General features: G+C 39.9%; 1 protein-coding gene across 1 annotated transcript; it reads right to left on the bottom strand.

The window, feature by feature from the left end:
* Positions 1-8,598: 8,598 nt before the first annotated feature.
* znf503 (zinc finger protein 503) lies at positions 8,599-11,583 on the bottom strand. Its single transcript, XM_031726596.2, has 2 exons — positions 10,911-11,583; positions 8,599-10,541 (listed from the first exon to the last, which is right to left on the bottom strand). The coding sequence occupies exons 1-2, from the start codon at positions 11,163-11,165 to the stop codon at positions 9,111-9,113; spliced, it is 1,686 nt and encodes a 561-aa protein (XP_031582456.1). The 5' UTR covers positions 11,166-11,583; the 3' UTR covers positions 8,599-9,110.
* Positions 11,584-17,108: the final 5,525 nt, after the last annotated feature.

Here is a 17,108-nt window from a genome sequence, read left to right as displayed (position 1 = left end):
TATTTATATATATGTATATATATGTGTGTGTGTGTGTGTGTGTGTGTGTGTGTGTGTGTGTGTGTGTGTGTGTGTGTGTGTGTGTGTGTGTGTGTGTGATGAATAGAACAAGGGAAGCATTTTGTGGCGTCAACGGTCATGTGCTGAAAGTCTTTTGTATGTTCAGAAACGCTAGTTCTCGTACAAACCATTTTGTAGTTTAGCCATAATCAGTTTTCCTTCACACAGCTGTTCAAATATTCCATTTGTAATTTTTGAGGCAAGTGTTATTCCTGAACGTCAGTGCTTGAGATCTGGCTTGTCGACAGGCTTCACTGTGACTGACACACTCATCAAAATGAGAATCCTTCTTGCCTGAGGGAACTGTGATACCTGTCAAATGGTGGGTATCTTTTAATGTTCCTGTCTCAAATGCATGTCAGAGCAAATGCCAAGTCATAACATCAGTTATTACCTGGATGTTCAACGCCTGATTCCTCTTATTTACCTAAGGTTTCAAAAGATCCCTTCACTTGTCTTTCTCACTTTCTTTGCGGTGAGAATCATCCCGGTGACAGTTTTTCTATCTACGAATTTTCAGTAGATTTCGTCTGTTTATTTTATGATTGACTCCTTGGGTGTGCGGCTTGTTTGCATGTCTAACGTATGTGTGCTTCTTCTCTTATAACTTTGAGAGCCTTAAAGGTTGATAGCTCGCATTTGGCAGGTTCTACCTTAAAGAAATTGAACTATTACAGATTTTCATGGCAGAAACACTGGCATTGCGTGACCTCGAGCTTCCCCATTCATTTACTGTCTATAGGGGGAGCCATTAGGCATATGACTGTCATACCACTGTTAAAAGAGTATAACTTCCAGTCACATAAAATACTTGCGCTGAATCCAATCATCACACATTTAGATGCTTTATACAATATAATATGTGTAACCTGGTCTTTTAAGTTTGTTATTTTAAGTCCCGTCTTTGCGGTTCTTTACGGCCAAACCAACAGAATAAGTCAAGTCAATAAGTTTGTCTACAAAGAGACTGTTTGAAACTTTTTTAGACTTTCCTTTCACATGCTGATTAGTTTCATTTACACCCATATAGTTGTTTTTTTTTAGCTACTTTTATAATTTTTAAAAAAAATGCTGTCTTATTTTAATTTTATTTCAGCCTGGGAAATTCATATAAACCCATGTATTATTGTTTTAATGCTTACCTAGCCTTTAGTAGCATTTATATGTGACAACTTCATAATAAAATACCTGTCAGTTTCCTGTATATGCTTTTATTTTTAATTTGCTTCAGTTAGAGTTTTAATTAAAACATAGATAAATCTTGTCTAGTTTTCATTTTCATTTCAGCCTGGGAATAAGACTGAGTCATCACGATCAAGAACTAGCCTCAATCTGATTCACTTCATCCCTCTGCTCTGCCATGGTTCTTACTAAACTCTTGCTCTTTGTTTGTTGTTGGCTCACTGTTTGTAGCGTTGGGCTTATAGCCCGCCCTTGCATGCCTGAAAGGTTCTCACTGGCCATACTCAGTTAAGGAAGAAGCCATCAAGTCTGCAACAAAAAGAACAAAAATCTGTGCATGAGGATGGAGGCATTTTGCATGCACAGTTTTATCACAGAATTGTCATCTGTCATGTTGGTGCTAATTGCCCACAGCTACATGACTAAACATATACAGGGCATTACAAAGTTGTAGACTAACACATTTTTAAAGAGTATTGATCCTCTAAATACATGATGAAATCACTAACAAGGAATTCACAAATGATTTATAGCTATTTTGTATTTCTGTTTTCTTTCTCTTGTTTATTTTTTCTAAATGTAATCACCTAAAAATTTGCATGAGTTATATTGTTTACACTACCATTTCCTTTGTTGCCCTCTTTTCCCCTAATGCTATTATCTGGAAGGAAATACAAAAGATTTTTGTCTTGATTGCATTACACGCTAACTTTTTACCCACTAATAAAGCCAACGATTTTAAATAAGCAACCTGTTTCGAAAGAAAAACTGAGAAACTTGCCAGTTCAGCGTTTGCAATATTTTTGCTACACCTTCTGCAGAGAAGAAGACAACAAGAACAAAACACACAGAAACAACAAATGGATGGTAGGTAATTTGAAGTTCAATTTCACAGTTAACACTAAAATGCATTAAAGCAATAAAAGTGATGCAAGCCCCCATATTTCCTGGGGCTGTGTTGCTGTATGTCTGGCCCAATTTGTCTCCCAGTCAGGCCCATTAGTCTACTGCGCTCCCTTCTTAATACCCTCCGCTCTCCCAAATGCCTCAGATCAATGTGTGATACATCGCAGCATCATCACTTACTGCATGTGGATGAGTTGAGAAATGTCCCCCTTTCCTCTTATTTCCTTGGAGAAGTCTCAATTGAAAGTCATATGAGCAGAAGCACGGGGAGAAGCAGTTTGGTTTGGGCTTGGTGGTGTAGAGCGATGCAGGGGATTGTCGGGTCTGCTGACATGAATGAATTGCTGGAGTAATGTGGAAGCTGGTAATAGTTGAATTGTTTATATCAACATGATAAATATAGCTCTCATAAATCACATAAGTGTTATATATTACTGTTTTTTTACACTTGGCTCCAACCATGAAACTCTGGAGGATATCTTAGTGGAGTGTACACTTCCTTATTTTGTATACAGTAAGTCCTGGGTCCTCGGTGTTCTTTAGATTGGATAATGGTCCTATGGAGTCTCACCAAAAGACTATTAATGACACCATATGGTTCTTTGTTACTGTTTCTGTTTGGAAAAAGTCTGCTGAGGCAGGAAATTCAGCTTCACGCTGCAATGGAAGCAAAACCTAACCGTATCTCTGTGGGCTCCTCATTTAAGTAAGCTAGTCGTCCAATAGCACGGAGCTCTATAATTAATAAGCAATTTACCTCGACGTGTCTGGAGGAGTAATTTAAGGAAACTGTGACTATAACTTAAGCTGACTTTGTTTGTCATCAAATACTGTTAATAGATCAAGGATAATGTTTAAATAACTGCATTCCATTTATGTGAAGTACTTCAAGACTCCTGACTTTGTGTATGTTACCTCATTGTCAGGGTTTACTGGGAGACTTGATGTATCTGAAGCATTGTTGAACAGATTTAGTTTCCTTTGTTTTTCTTTTTTTCCTGGTATTTCAAGTCAAACTGTCTACCAAAACAAAGGTAAGTTTTGTCCTGCAGTCAGTTAAGTTATCATTTTCAGTTCAGTATCTTTATATTTTCTTTTAAAGCCTGAACGAAAGTCAGTGCTTTGTTGGAACTTAACAGACTCATGTACCGTTGAAAACATAAAGGGGAGGGAAAGTCAGCCACTCCACACCACTGACAGCCAATCCCCACCATCTGCCAAACCCCGTGGAGACCACTGCCAGCAATGTGATGAAGTTTTCTAATGTAACATTTGGTTGAGTACACTTTCTTTTAACTGACTCAATCTACGCCCACTTCACTTTGTTAGTTTCTTTGAAAATCCCTCTGAGAATGTGCTTGAGCTTGTTTCACCCAGCCCGTAGCTTTTATGTGTAGGTGGATCAAGCAATAGCGACACCTATGGAGTAAGATTTTCCACTAAAGAACAAGTCATAAAGCCAAATAAGTCACACTCTTTCTCGAAGGCAGCGGTGTGAAAAAGTTATCTAGCCTTGTGCTATGTTGGTGGGTTGTTGTTTTTTTATTTTTTAATTGTGCAGTTGATTTTACAAAAAACTATTTTCAGTGGATGGTTCCTTTAACTTGCATCGTCGTATATATCAGCAAACAGAACTTGATTTTTTTCTGAAAAAGTAGTCGTATTTATTTAAGAGAGGGCTGCTAAATTATTCATGCAAAATTAGCAAATGCAATAAAGCTAAGTCACTTATCAGTTTTATTCATATTTATAAATGTTGTTTGTCACAATGGCAGCTTTTAGAGTAACTCTAAAAGTCAGTGTTTGTTTATTGTAATTTGTGATAAGAATGTATGTTTAATGCAATTATATAAATTTAGTTTGATGTTAATTGTTTTTACTTATGTTTTTCATACAATTTCTCTCAGTTAAAAAAAACTAAGGTAATATTTGTAAAAGGCGTTGCTATTAATTTATTTATGCTTGTCATTATTTTGAAATATATTCAAACTGAGATGACAGTGAAAGTATTTGCAGCCCACGTCTACTGGAATTATTTGGGATTATTTGTATCAGTGATGGATGTGTGTATAACCACTTTGTTACACTGCTAAGTCAGCAGATCTGTGGATTACACTTAAAGCATTTACAGGATGGGTGGTGCCCAGTTTTACGGGTTTGTGCTGCGAGCCTTTTTTATGTTGCTTTTGATGATACAGCAGAAGTATCCATGTAGGCCTAACTTAAACAGCATGACTTTTTATGGAAACAGATAAAAACATCAACCCCTACATCATATCTGCTGCTTATTTTGAGTTATGTACACTCCTTATCAGGAGGTATCAAACAGGAGTGGATTGATTAATAACTATATCTTTATCCCGTAATAACCCAGACCTAGATTTATACCGTTAGTAAGCATGTGACTCATGGTCACTGGCAGCCCACACCCATGGAAGTGACATTTAACATTTAAGATAATCAGGGTTTACTCATAGAAAAAGGGAGAAAAGAAGAAGGCAACAGTTATGTTGTAGACTGAAACCTCAAAGTATTAAAGTAAATAAAAAATACTAAAAAATTAAAACTTTGAAAGAAAATGTCTTAAAGTCCAGCTAAGAAGCATAGCTCTTATAACTGACTGGGTTCCTACAAAAAAATATGAAGGCTTATACTGTGCACACAGTTTCAAACTATGGGAACAACCTTGTGGTTGTGCATTGTGACTCCCTAAAGACATAGTACTTAGGCACTGCTAATTTCAAATGAAGGCAAAGAGTCCTTTGGAGCTGAGCCCATCCCTGACATTTTCTCTGTTTTTCACATTTATCAGTGGCACACAACAGCCTCATCAGCCCACATACTACTCCAACATATTCCATTAAGGTGCCTGGAATAAGGGTGCATTTCCATAAAATATTCTTTGTCAGAATCAGAAAATGGGCAAATTATCTGAACACTAAAACACCCCGGCGCACTGTAGATCCCAGAGCGGACAGAAATGACCTCAATTAGGCTGTCTAAGCACAAGAAAGTGTCTCACTGGTTAGAGATCTGAGTGGCACAGATAGATCAACACTGCCACTTCTCTCACATCACCTGGATGAGCACTTTACATTTGTAAATCAATGAGGAGGGTAACCACATCTAGAAGTGCTGGGAGGGATTCCTGTCTGCCTTGGCACAGATTTTTGAGAACCAAATTACCTCTATTACAGCGCTCAGTTGGGGACTGCATTCTAGGATCAATCTGTCAGAAAGGGGTGCTTTAGCTTTGATGGATATGACACGTGACCAACGACGATGTTGATTTTTCTTTTCTTTTTTTAATCTTCTGGATAATAGGCAGATTTAGTATAGATTTACCTGGAACAGTGGATCTGTTTATGACCACTGAGTCTCTGCTTTGTTTCATGCTGCTTAGTTTATGGCTTCATTACAACAATCTCAAAGCTGTGGACACCTGAACAGCCCATATATCCATAAATCACACCCTGAGATAACCACAGTCAACTGTTCCAGCTTATGACACCTTTAACTACAATTAGAGTGCTAAGGTGTAGATGAGTTGTAGGTATGTGTAATGTCAAGTACTATATTGACATGAAAGCTGGTAACAAATACCAGCCCTTTGCTGTACCTGAGAAGCAGATGTATAATCAAAATGTATTTGAAAAGCAGCAATCTATACTTGTAAAGCATAACTGCAAGTTATCTGCAATGGCTGCTTAACCATTATTGATAGGCCCCTTTTCTTCCTATCACAGAGAGCTTTTACATTATAATCACAGCTTGATGAAATGACCACACATACATAAAAGATAATAATTGCTTTTTGACTTATGTCTGGCATGGGGTTGAACATTATAGCAGCTTCTCCTTATTGACACAGCTGTTACCCAAACTATAGACTTGCCACTGCAGACTACGGCATGTCTTTATATTGTTCCACACACCCACTAATGACAGCTTTAGTGGTGGTAATTCAGTGGGGTTGAATATGGGGTTAGGTGTGTGAGTCACGTCCTGGGCTCCCCCTGTTGCCAGATGTCCTGCCAAATTTTCCTGCAGTGTCGCTCCCTCTCTCTCTGAGGATGCAAAGCATGTCCCAAGAATCTAAAATGGCTGCTTTAGGTCTAAAACTGGAAAGTAGCATGTTATATGTTTTTCATGCTGTTTACATGTTGGAAATATTTTGAGTGGGTGTTTTTCTGTTCGACTGCAGTTTGGACGGCTAACACCGATGTAGCTGACCTGACCCCACAGAAGCAGAGCTCTAAGGTCGACTTCAGCGAGGCTGGATGTCTTTTAGTTGAAGAAAAGATGCAACCCCATGTCTTCCTCAGTAAGGAATCACTTGCTAGTTATTTTAAATGTCCATAATAGGAAAACCCAAACGTTTTTATTCTAGCTGCCTTACTGTGCATCATTTTAGAGCCACTCTTGACATCCCTAATGTATAAGGGGCTAAATCAAGTCTTTAATCTGACCCTTGTTTTGAATCAAGCCCCTCATGGGACTATTAAGGTGCTTAATTGGATCACTGTCAAATGAGTAAAATGTTTTTATTTAAGTATTTCTGATGTAAAGTGCATATCTAAATTTACTATTATACTGTAATTTCATGGATTCCTTTTGTTCTGCAGAGCTCAGCGCACACCTAAGCACTTTTAGGCCTTGATGGACAAAGTGAATATGTACTTTAATACTCTGCATGCTCTAATCCCCCATGTTCTCTTTCCTCTGTGTCAAATCTCCACAGTGAGAGAGAGAGAGAGGGGGGGAGAGGGGGGGGGTCCTGGGGAGGTGGGAGGGTTGGTAATTCATGCACACATGTGCCTGCCTGTTCCTCTAGTGACAGGGCCAGGGGGAGGGGCACATGATAAATTGCCTTCCACCGGGGACCTCCGAGCACAGCCACCATGATGTGGGTAAAAATGGAAATTGCTCCCTTTCACCGTCATTACATCAGTTTAGGACGCGTGTGGGCCTTATATACACCAAGAGATTTTTTTCTTTAAGTCTGACGAACCGCTGTGCGATAGACAAGGGACAGCATAGCTGAGGAGGCATTCTTGATAATAACAGTGGTAATTGTAACAGAGCTGGGTCAACGGCATGTCCAAGGGAGCTGAAAGATAACGCTCATGCTTGGGAGTAAACGGTAGCAAGCACACAGTACGTAAAGGCCATTCTTTGTAATTTGGGCTAAAAACCATTTTACTATAACTAATCAGTCGTGTCTGTGTGAAATCAGTTATAGCCCCGGCACACCGACTTTGATTCGTAAAGTTTTTATCCAAAAATAAGAATTATAGCACATGAAAGTTCAAATGCAAGTGAATCATATATAGATTTATACAAGTAAATCTATATATAAGCGTCATAAACCGAATAAGCTCTAACGCCAAAAAGAAAAAAAACCTGAACTATATATATATAGTTCAGTTATATATATATATATGATATTTTTGAAATGTTACATTTTTAAATATTTTGTTTATGCGCCTGGCCTTCTCAGATCCAAGACACGGGTTGTGAGTGTTTGCATCTGTATGAAAACCCCACAACTTTGCACAAGTCAGAGTATTTTTTAATTACAAATATAGTGGCGTATACAATAGATGCACAAGGTGGGTCAGATTATCAAACGCAAAATAAATAATATCCTCCTAGCAATGCTCATCCAGTCAAAAATACACCAGTTAATAGGATCCACGTTTAAATGTCACCTTCTTAGAGTCTCCCTCTGTGCTTAAAACTTCATTTCTTTTTATTGTTTTTTAAAGAGGCAACGATTGCAAAAATTTATAGTGCATTAAATTTGAAACCCAGCGATTGATTTACTTCAATTGCCGTCTTTCTTTTTAAGGTTGTAAAACTGATTTTTGTTTTAATATAGATTTATTTTAATTGAGCAATTCAAAACACACATGCTCTTGATTTTTAGAAACCGTAGAAAAATCAGCTGTCCTTATCGAGCATTTTGGGCGTATTTCACACACATTACTCAAGCGAACTCCACAAAACATGTCACACCCTGTCAAACAACGTATTGACAAAATTCACTCACAAGCAACCCAACTTCTCTCGAATGATTTCCTGTATAAAGCCGGTTCTACTCTCCCTCTCTCACACACACACACACACACACACCCACCCACTTTAATTCAAGTTTTAACTCATCTAAAATTTGATATTCAAAGCTCCCAAGTTTCGTTTATCATGAAGAAAGAAAAAAAGAAAGATTAAATGCGTCATGTGAGAAAACTGAAAACATTTGTTGTTTTGCACGATTTAAATTGTTTCGAAGACAGCCGGAAAAATATGTAGTTTATTGTCGGCGGAAATGATCCAATCAGGCTTTCTTAACCCCAATTTTAAAAATTTAAGAGGCCAATGTTTTGTTTTGTTTTTAAATGTCAGTGTAAAATAAATTTCACTCTCGTCAGAAAATGAGGCACACGGAGATATGGAACAGAATTGTTTCTTATTTTTTTTTCCAGAATACATACAAAAAAATACCAATTCTCTGTCCATGGTGAACACCTGAAAAATAACGGCAATTTAAAATGTGGACAATTTCTGAAATTTAAGAAACAAACATGCATGTAAATTATTTTTTTTCTGCTTCTCAATGAGACATTAAATAAGAACAAATACAATCATAGCAATTCCAAATTAACATCGAAATGAAGACCCCTACTTTAATTAGTATTCTAACATATGTGTGTATGTGTATGTGTGTGTTTTCACTTTAACTAGTTCAGCTTCAACATAATGCACTTTTTGAGTTGCTCAAATATTTTTTTTTTCTTCCATTTGCAGATATTACCGCCTGCTTTTAAGCCGACATATAAATAAATACAGTTGAAGTCCACGGATCCCGCCCTTAAGTTTAGCGCACTTAATATAAAAGTCTTTATATTTGCATTCTTAGTACTATAAACTTTTCAGTGTCTTTTTTTTTTTTCCTCGTCTTCTCACTGATATCCAAGCGCTGATGCTGTGGTGAGTCTCTGGCCGTACAGTGCATAGGGGGAGTAGTAAGGGCCGGTGGCTGCGGGGACAGGAACAGGGGCACCGGGGGTTGGCAGGGGGCTTTTGGAGTACGGATGATAGCGGCTGCTGAGTCCTAACGCATGATGCGGGCTCCTTAAAGCCAAAGTCCCGGGACTCCCGGGGGCTCCTGACGGTGGCATGTGCATATGGCAGGCCATGGCTGCTGCTGCAGCACTGGCCAGCGAAGACGACCCGGGATAACCGGATATCAACTTTTCAGCCCCAGTAAAAGCAGTGTGTGTCCTCAGGTGATTCAGGAGCTCTTCCGAGGTGGAGAAACGCTTGTCGCACGGTCCATTTGCCGACACCCAATTACAAACGTGGGGGAGAGGGTCGTTGGGAAGCATGAAACCGTATGGGTACAGAGGGTGTCCGCTAAATGATGGCGCTGAGGAATGAACGCCGTGTATGGGGTGTGACGGGTACATTAGTGGGTAGCTGGACTTGAGGGCGTTCGCGGCAGCTGCAGCTGCAGAGTCGTGCGTGCAGGAAGCGCTGGCAGCGCCCGCTAAATGACTGGCACAGTGGTAACTGAGGCAGTAAGGGTCTCTGCACAGGCTGGCTGACATGATGGACGGTGGAGAAGCCCCAGCCAAGGGGCTGGATCCAGCCTTACTGCAGCCCAGTGAACTGGCCAGCTGTGCGTTTACCAAGCTCCCTCCGTGGGGCAGGAAGTGCTGAGGGTAGCCAGCATAGGCCCCAGCCAAGCTACCTGGGTATGTCATACCAGCAGGAGGCAAAGGAAAAACTGTCTGTCCCGGTTTGTAAGGAGAAACCGGCGCCACAAGTCCTGACCCGAGAACGGATGCGGAGGATACAGAAGTAACAGATGAGGACTCCGAGGAGGAGGTGGTTTTACTGCCAGGCGTCGTCTCCTGGTGTTGGTTCACCTCCACGTTAATTCCACCACAACTCACGCTTATCCTGCTGTGGCTAGTGGTGCCAGAGCCGTCCATAGAGCCATTTTTATTACAATCAGACTCTTTCTTTTCATCCCTTTCCCCACATTTCCCGTCCGATGGCATAGGGGAGGCTGAAGTGCTGGAGCTGGGGCTGCCTGTCCGCGGTGTAAACGGCTGGCAGGTGGCGCTCGGCACTCGGAAACCAGACTTCTCTCCGCCTGAAACGCCCGAAGACGAGTCCTTCTTATCTGAAGGTTTAGAATAAGGTTTGAAGCTAGATTTGTCATCCACACCAATGTCACTCAGTTTCAAAGGGCCCGATTTAGATTCCTTCTCACTAGATCCATTTGGGGTTACGGAGGATAATTTGGAGGAGGGTGGCGGGTCCGGTTTGCCGATCTGAGAGCAGGTCTGCGCCAGCAGAGCCAGCGGACTTTTCTTGGCATCTAGCTGCAAAGAAGAAAATAAAAACAATGATAAATACTATTAATACGCACATCTGCAGCTTTGTTTTGAGTACAGTCCCGGGGGCGAACGTTTAATCGCGATATTCCTTGGTGTTTTAAAACGAATGTATACGTGTAATTATTTATTTAGAGGTCTTTCTTGAACAAAACTACACTAAAAATAACCCAAAAAATAAACCAAAGACATATGTCTTATACATATATATATATTTATATAAATAAATGCTTTAAACGCTGGAGCCACACTTGGAACAGGACAGGCGATTTCAGAAAATAACAGGAACAGACTCCCAAGACGTTTCCACACGAAACAGCATTCCCTAAAAACACATTCAATCCACGCTGTTCTTACCTCTATAGGACTGACAGGGGTCGAAGGCAAAGGCTGCAGATACTCCGGGTGCAAAATGTGTCCCGACCGTGCGGTAAGCATTTTCAAAACCTTGATGGGAAGTCGGTTCGCTTGCCGTAGTGGATCAGACGGAGGTGCGGAGTGGAGAAAAGGCTTGTTGACGTTCGCTGAGCCGCTATTCCGAGAACTGCTGCTTTCCCACGCTACACAAATATCACTATTTTTTAAGGCAGACGCCGAGGGCGATGTGATCATGTCCCAATTGTCAGGAAATGTAGTGACGCTGCTTTCCACAGATTCATTAAGAAAGATTTGGGTGGAGAGAAAAAAAAAAGCACCGAGCCTCTCTGCCGTGGGGTGGGGGGGGAGAAAAAGAATCGGAAAACGCTTCAATAATCGGTAATCCTGGTAGTAAAGGAGCAAAAGGCGCGGCAGCTGGAAGGAGACCGTGCGAGGTTATCGCAGATCCGTGTCTGCGTCTTGCACCATGAGCGCTGCGTCTGTGTGTGCGTCTGTGTGCAGGTCCTCGCTCTGTACTCCCGAAGTACGAACTGGTAGAAATTTTCACTTCAAAAGCAGCTGAATTAGTCCGAGATTAAAGCCTTTGCCGCCTTCCAATCAAATGGGACCCTGAGGTGATTGGAGGGTCAAGGGGATGTGACGTTCTCCTCTTTGTAAGCGCCTCTATTTTGACAGCTCGGGGGAGGAGATAGCGTTAAATATATTGGTTAATGTGAACGCTTACAAGTTAGAGAAAAAAAATAGTGGCGATAAGGACACAACAGGGTGCAGAAGAGTGAGTAAATAACACCACAAAAGAACGATCCATACACTTATTATAGTTAACAATCATGAAACATAGTCGCTCTACTCTGGATCATTCATTTATCTGATCTAATATTTGATATATTCAAGTTTCGTTCAGGGGTGAGGGGATAAATGGGACTCAGTTTATCCGTCCTGTTTTCAGTTGATATTTAAATTATTTACTTAATGTTCACTACGCATTGAGTTTAATCTAGAGTTCAGAAGGGATGATTCTTCACTGGTTTCTATGAGGGCTTTCATATATTTCTAACATTTTTCTTCTTCATTAAAAGCTATTAAAGTGCCCATCATAAAATCACTATCACATCTGATTCTGTCGTTATATTAAAAAGTGTTTTGTTCGTTTTCCTCCGACTGTTAGCAACCTGAGAGACGCACAAAGTGCGCGCATTTTACGGACGTCCGCCACTAGGACTGCTTTCCACCGGCAACCATAAAACCAACCACTTCGGCTCGAATTCCCTAAACAGACAAGCGTTGACAGGAATAGACCAATGTAGTGATGGAGGGATGTGAATGTCACATGTTTTCAGTATAATATACACCGCCCTTCTATTTCTATCTCCACCCCTCCGTCAAGTGTCAATTCTGCTCCACCGCAATCAATCAGTTATTTGTCAGAGGCTGTCAATCCACTGCTTGATTTATGTCAGCTATTGTGGCTGATTACATGCCAGTGCGACTGCGGGAAAAGAACAAGTGGGGGGGAGAGAAGGGGAGAGACAGGGAGACATTCTGCAAGAGACACCCAAGATTTCAGAGGAAATAAATTGATTCTCGTGTCAAGGTTTAATTTTTAAGATGCATCGACGGTAGCCAACAAGCCCGCGTTGACGTGGGAGGGTATCAGAGTCAAAACCGTTGATTTCACTCCATATCCGATCAGCCAGTTATTAAATAAAGTCCGCAACTTTTGGAGTTCTTCCTAAAACTTATCGGTGGTGGTATACACGATGAAACTTTAATAAGTTGCAGTTCAGCTCTCGATTTCCACGAAGAAGCTGTTGGTTTTTAATAGTGTTAAACGGCTTTTTGCTATAATCGGTGGATCACGGAGCAAAGAAAGAGCCGTAGGGAAAAAAAGAAAGAAAAAAACACGTGCCCTCCCGAAAATGCACGAAGTTAACAAATGGACAGAAAATCCTGGGTTTAAAAAAATTACCCACACAAAACTGAAAGTTAAATAAACAGTCCAGGGATGTGGAATTCATATTCCCATTATCTATCTATATTTATAGCCTCTATTCTCTCTTGGATAGCATGGACGCAGTTTAACTATTTACAAGATTTAATAATAATTCAAATGTGTAACAACCCGGTCACACACTGCGGTCTCTCAAAACAGAACCATGTCCATTTTTTTAAGGAGGGGGGGCTAAACGCATCTGCCATTGTGTTGTTAAAACCTGTCATCTGCCTCGGGCACACTGTCATCTGCAACAAGAACAACAAAGACGACTGGGAAAAAAAGAGAGAAAGAAATCCAGACAGTTTATATTGATGTCAGCTCGATTTTATTTACATACAATGGAAATGATTTATTTTCTTTAAGGGGCAGAAACGCGGACCGGGAGAAAGAAAAGAAGAGAAATGGTCTGTCAGGCCGTTGAGAAAAGAAGTTTAAAATGCCTTGAACTATTCACCGCTGAGATGGCTAATCAGTATTGAGGCTGCGGGGCAATCGGGCAGCTTTTCAATGTGGTTTTCCTTTCATCTAAATCGGGATGGAGGCGCTCAATTAAAAGCCTATCAGTTTGTAAGTAAATCAACGCCTATCAAAGTTGTCACATCAAACAAAACGATTATTATTGCAACCCGCCTCTGCCATTAATCTCTTTCTGTGGTAATCTGCTTGACAGGTCAACACGGAGAGCAAGAAAACCTGGAGTGGACAGCCAAGGCTGCAAAATATTTTATTTATTTTTACTGAATTGTATTTTATTTTTTTTTTTAGAAAAATAAAAATGCAAAATAAAAACATATATTTTTTCGAGTCCCAGAATTTTTTTTTTACTTAGTTAAATTTTGGAGTGAATATAATAAAACATTTACAGAGCAAACTTACAAAAGACTAAAAAAAAAAGACAGGTAGGGAAAAAAAAGTTTTACCTTATAGGCCCACAGCTGATTTCAACTTTGTAAAAGGTGCACTAATAAAGAAATCAATAACTATCTTCTATCGTGTCTACATATCCCATGCAATATAAATAAATGTCGACTTCTAAATAAGACATGTTGTTCTCAACGTAATATGTGTGTTTCTAAGAGAGGGAGGAAGGAAAAAGTCCAAATAAGCGGATCTCTATTTCTACGAATGTTTTCAGTCTTCTTTTTTTCTTTCTTGCAGAAAAGAAGAGGGGGGGACGTTTCACAATATGCAAAGATGTGTGATTGATAACAGGCTTGGTATTTTCTGCAAGGGATGTCAGTCCGTGACACAATATGTGAGTTATTAGGGCAAAGAAGGGCAACCATAAATTTTCACTGTCAGGCGAAAACCCTCTTTATTGTCCCTATGACGAATGGGCTTCTGCACCAGACACCAAAATACTCGGCATTCCTCTTAAATGGGAACACATTTTTGCGACCATAATTCATGATATTTAAATAGAAAGTTTTAATATCCCCCATATATTTCATAACACTGACATGTTTATGAATCACTCCGCATGCAAATACAACCATTTACATCTCGCGAGGAAATACTTTATGTTGGACTTGTAGGATTACAGAGCTGGGCCGACTTGTTGTAATGGAGCGAGGAAGAACACATTTCATTATTAGGGCTGATTTATGCAGCCACACTAAATATGAAATATACAATTAAACAACTTTCCTAAATGCGTACCTTCAGTTTTTTTAAGGCTATGGTTTAAACGCTACTTTATGTCGGGCCTATACACAAACTGCTTGGGAGCTATTCACGATGTTACCAAAAAGTTATTAATTTCATTTTAGACCGTTTGCAGTTTATTATTTATAAATATATTCTAGCAATAATTAAAGTGTGCAAAGACAGCGACAGAGACGCATAAAATCTCCGCGTAGCAGTAATATTAAAGAAGATGTGGACTGGCCAGGATAGCGGACTATTAAAACTATTAAAGTGCATGCATGAAGTAGATTTGTTTCCCCTCTAAAACTCCATGGAAGGACAGGATTACAGGAAAGTCCGTGACACGACATTACCTGGAATCATTGCCTACTAAGCTCCGATGTAAAACGTCAGAGAGGTAAAAACGATTTAAAAATTTAAAAAAACAACAACAGTGTAACGACATTAAGACGTAGTCCTTGTGTCTAAAAGAAACCCTGTTTGGCATTACTCAAACACAACCACTCAATACACTGTCGAAGTGAAGCACCGCAAGGAACACAGTGAGGACCGAAGCCATGCAGACTCTCCCTCGCTCACTCTCTCTCCGGGAGAGCGGCGGGGAGAAAGCGAGCTTTTCCGCGTGTGGGAGGTCTTAGCTGACGTCACAAAACATGCAGCAGGCAAGCTGGCTGAGCAATGTGCAATGAACAGCAGCAGGCCTATGGCGCTCACAAACTTTCTAATGTCTCTAAACAGTGAGCCACTGTGACCCACAAGTAAGCAGGACTGCGACATACCTCATTAAAGCAGTCAGCTTACTTGTTGCCAAAGCTTCGGCCAGTGCAGGACAAACACAGCAGTGTGGTGGGAACGTTAGTCTTTGACTGCACATTAAAAATTAAGGACTGACAGCCTGTAAGAAAAGTTTATAGTTTTTGTTAATAACAAGTAAGTATATATTTAGAATATATATAATATCCCATCCATAATAATCACGTTTAAATGATCCAGAAAAGGATATTTGACCAGAAGAGTAATAATGATTACAATGGATCTTAAACAGCAGCTTGACACAGCTGAGCACAGTTCAAAACTAGTGTAAAAGATATGTGGTTGTAAATATTTTGTCAGAAACAAACCTTAATTACATAGCACAAAGTTATTGGCAGCTTTTATACAGATATACAAGATACATACATCAGATAATTTATTAGGTACATCTTGCTAGTATATGGATAGACCGCGATTTCTCCTCAGAACTGCTTAAATTCTTTGTTGGATAGGCGATGGAAACACTGCTCAAAGATTTTTGTCCAAATAGAAAGCATCACACAGTTCCTGCATATTTGTCAGCTGCATATCCATGATGCAAATCTGTCATTCCACCACATCCCAAAGCTGCTCTACTGGATTACGATCTGGTGATTGTGGAGGCCACGTATGTATAGTGAACGGTCAAGAAACCAGTTTGAGATGATCTTAGCTTTGTGACAGGGTGTGTTATCCTCCTGGAAGCAGCCATCAGAAGATGGATACACTGTAGTCATAAAGGGATGGAGAAGGTCAGCAACAATACTTGGGCAGGCTGTGTATCATGCTCTATCGTAACCAGGGGGCCAAAAGTCTACCAAGAAAATATCCTTCACACCATTACAACACTGAGCTGTTGACATAAGGCAGGATAGATCTGTGCTTTTGTGCTGTTCAAACTGACACTCGTCAGTTTAGGCAATGTTTCTGTTGTCCAAGTTTGGTAAGCCCACGCAAATTGTAGCCTCACTGCAGTGACACAAAACTATCTTTTGTGCTCAGGAGCATTCAAGTCAAAGGTAAATCCCAGATTGCTCGTGCAAATGTCTGTCATTATGTAATGAGACAGTCAGTATCCATACATGTGTTTATATATCAAATTTCAAACAACTGAAAAATTCAAAGATCTTGGTCTTGGATAATATTTCTGTAATATTAGGTTTGGTGCTCTACAGCAACATTGTGTACACAGACCAGTGCATTCTAATATTAAAAGGAAAACTTGCAGTTTTTTGGTCTGGACAAAATGATCAATTTCACAGACCTTTGACACCATGTTTAGTTTTATAACTAGCAGGACAAATATGTTATACTCCACATCATACTGTCAAGTGGAAGAAACAAAAGGGGTAATTATGAAGTCTGAACAGAGCTTTTAAAATATGGAACAAGCTTTTGGTAATCATTAGACTGGAAAAACAAAATAAATCTATCTGAGAGATCAAAATCTCTGCAAAATTGACAGTCTGGTACATTCTTAAAAAGAAAGACTGGTCAGCTCAACAAAACCAAAAGACCTGAAAGTGGATAATCACAAATTCTTTCCTTGGTTAAGAAAAGTTGTATCACTATCAAAGTCCACAAAACTGAGACACCAACATGAATGGAAAATACAGAACATTCAGAACAAGGTGAAAACTACTGATTACGCTCAAGAACGAACAGGACAGATTATACTTTATCAGAAAACAGTTCCAAGATGAAAACAAGATGAACTTGGCTAGCATCAGACTGATGGAAGA

This window comes from Oreochromis aureus, linkage group 13 (genome assembly GCF_013358895.1).
Source record: "Oreochromis aureus strain Israel breed Guangdong linkage group 13, ZZ_aureus, whole genome shotgun sequence".
Lineage (NCBI taxonomy): Eukaryota > Metazoa > Chordata > Actinopteri > Cichliformes > Cichlidae > Oreochromis > Oreochromis aureus.
The sequence above is the reverse complement of the archived record's forward strand: the minus strand, read 5'-3'. Positions and strand labels throughout refer to the sequence as shown.

What these genes read in the sequence shown, in the direction of transcription:
- znf503 (XM_031726596.2), bottom strand. Translation starts at nt 11,165, where the DNA reads ATGATCACATCGCCCTCGGCGTCTGCCTTAAAAAATAGTGATATTTGT. An exon ending in CCCCTGTCAGTCCTATAGAG is followed by an intron (nt 10,542 to 10,910) that starts GTAAGAACAGCG and finishes TCTTCTTTGCAG; the next exon opens with CTAGATGCCAAGAAAAGTCC.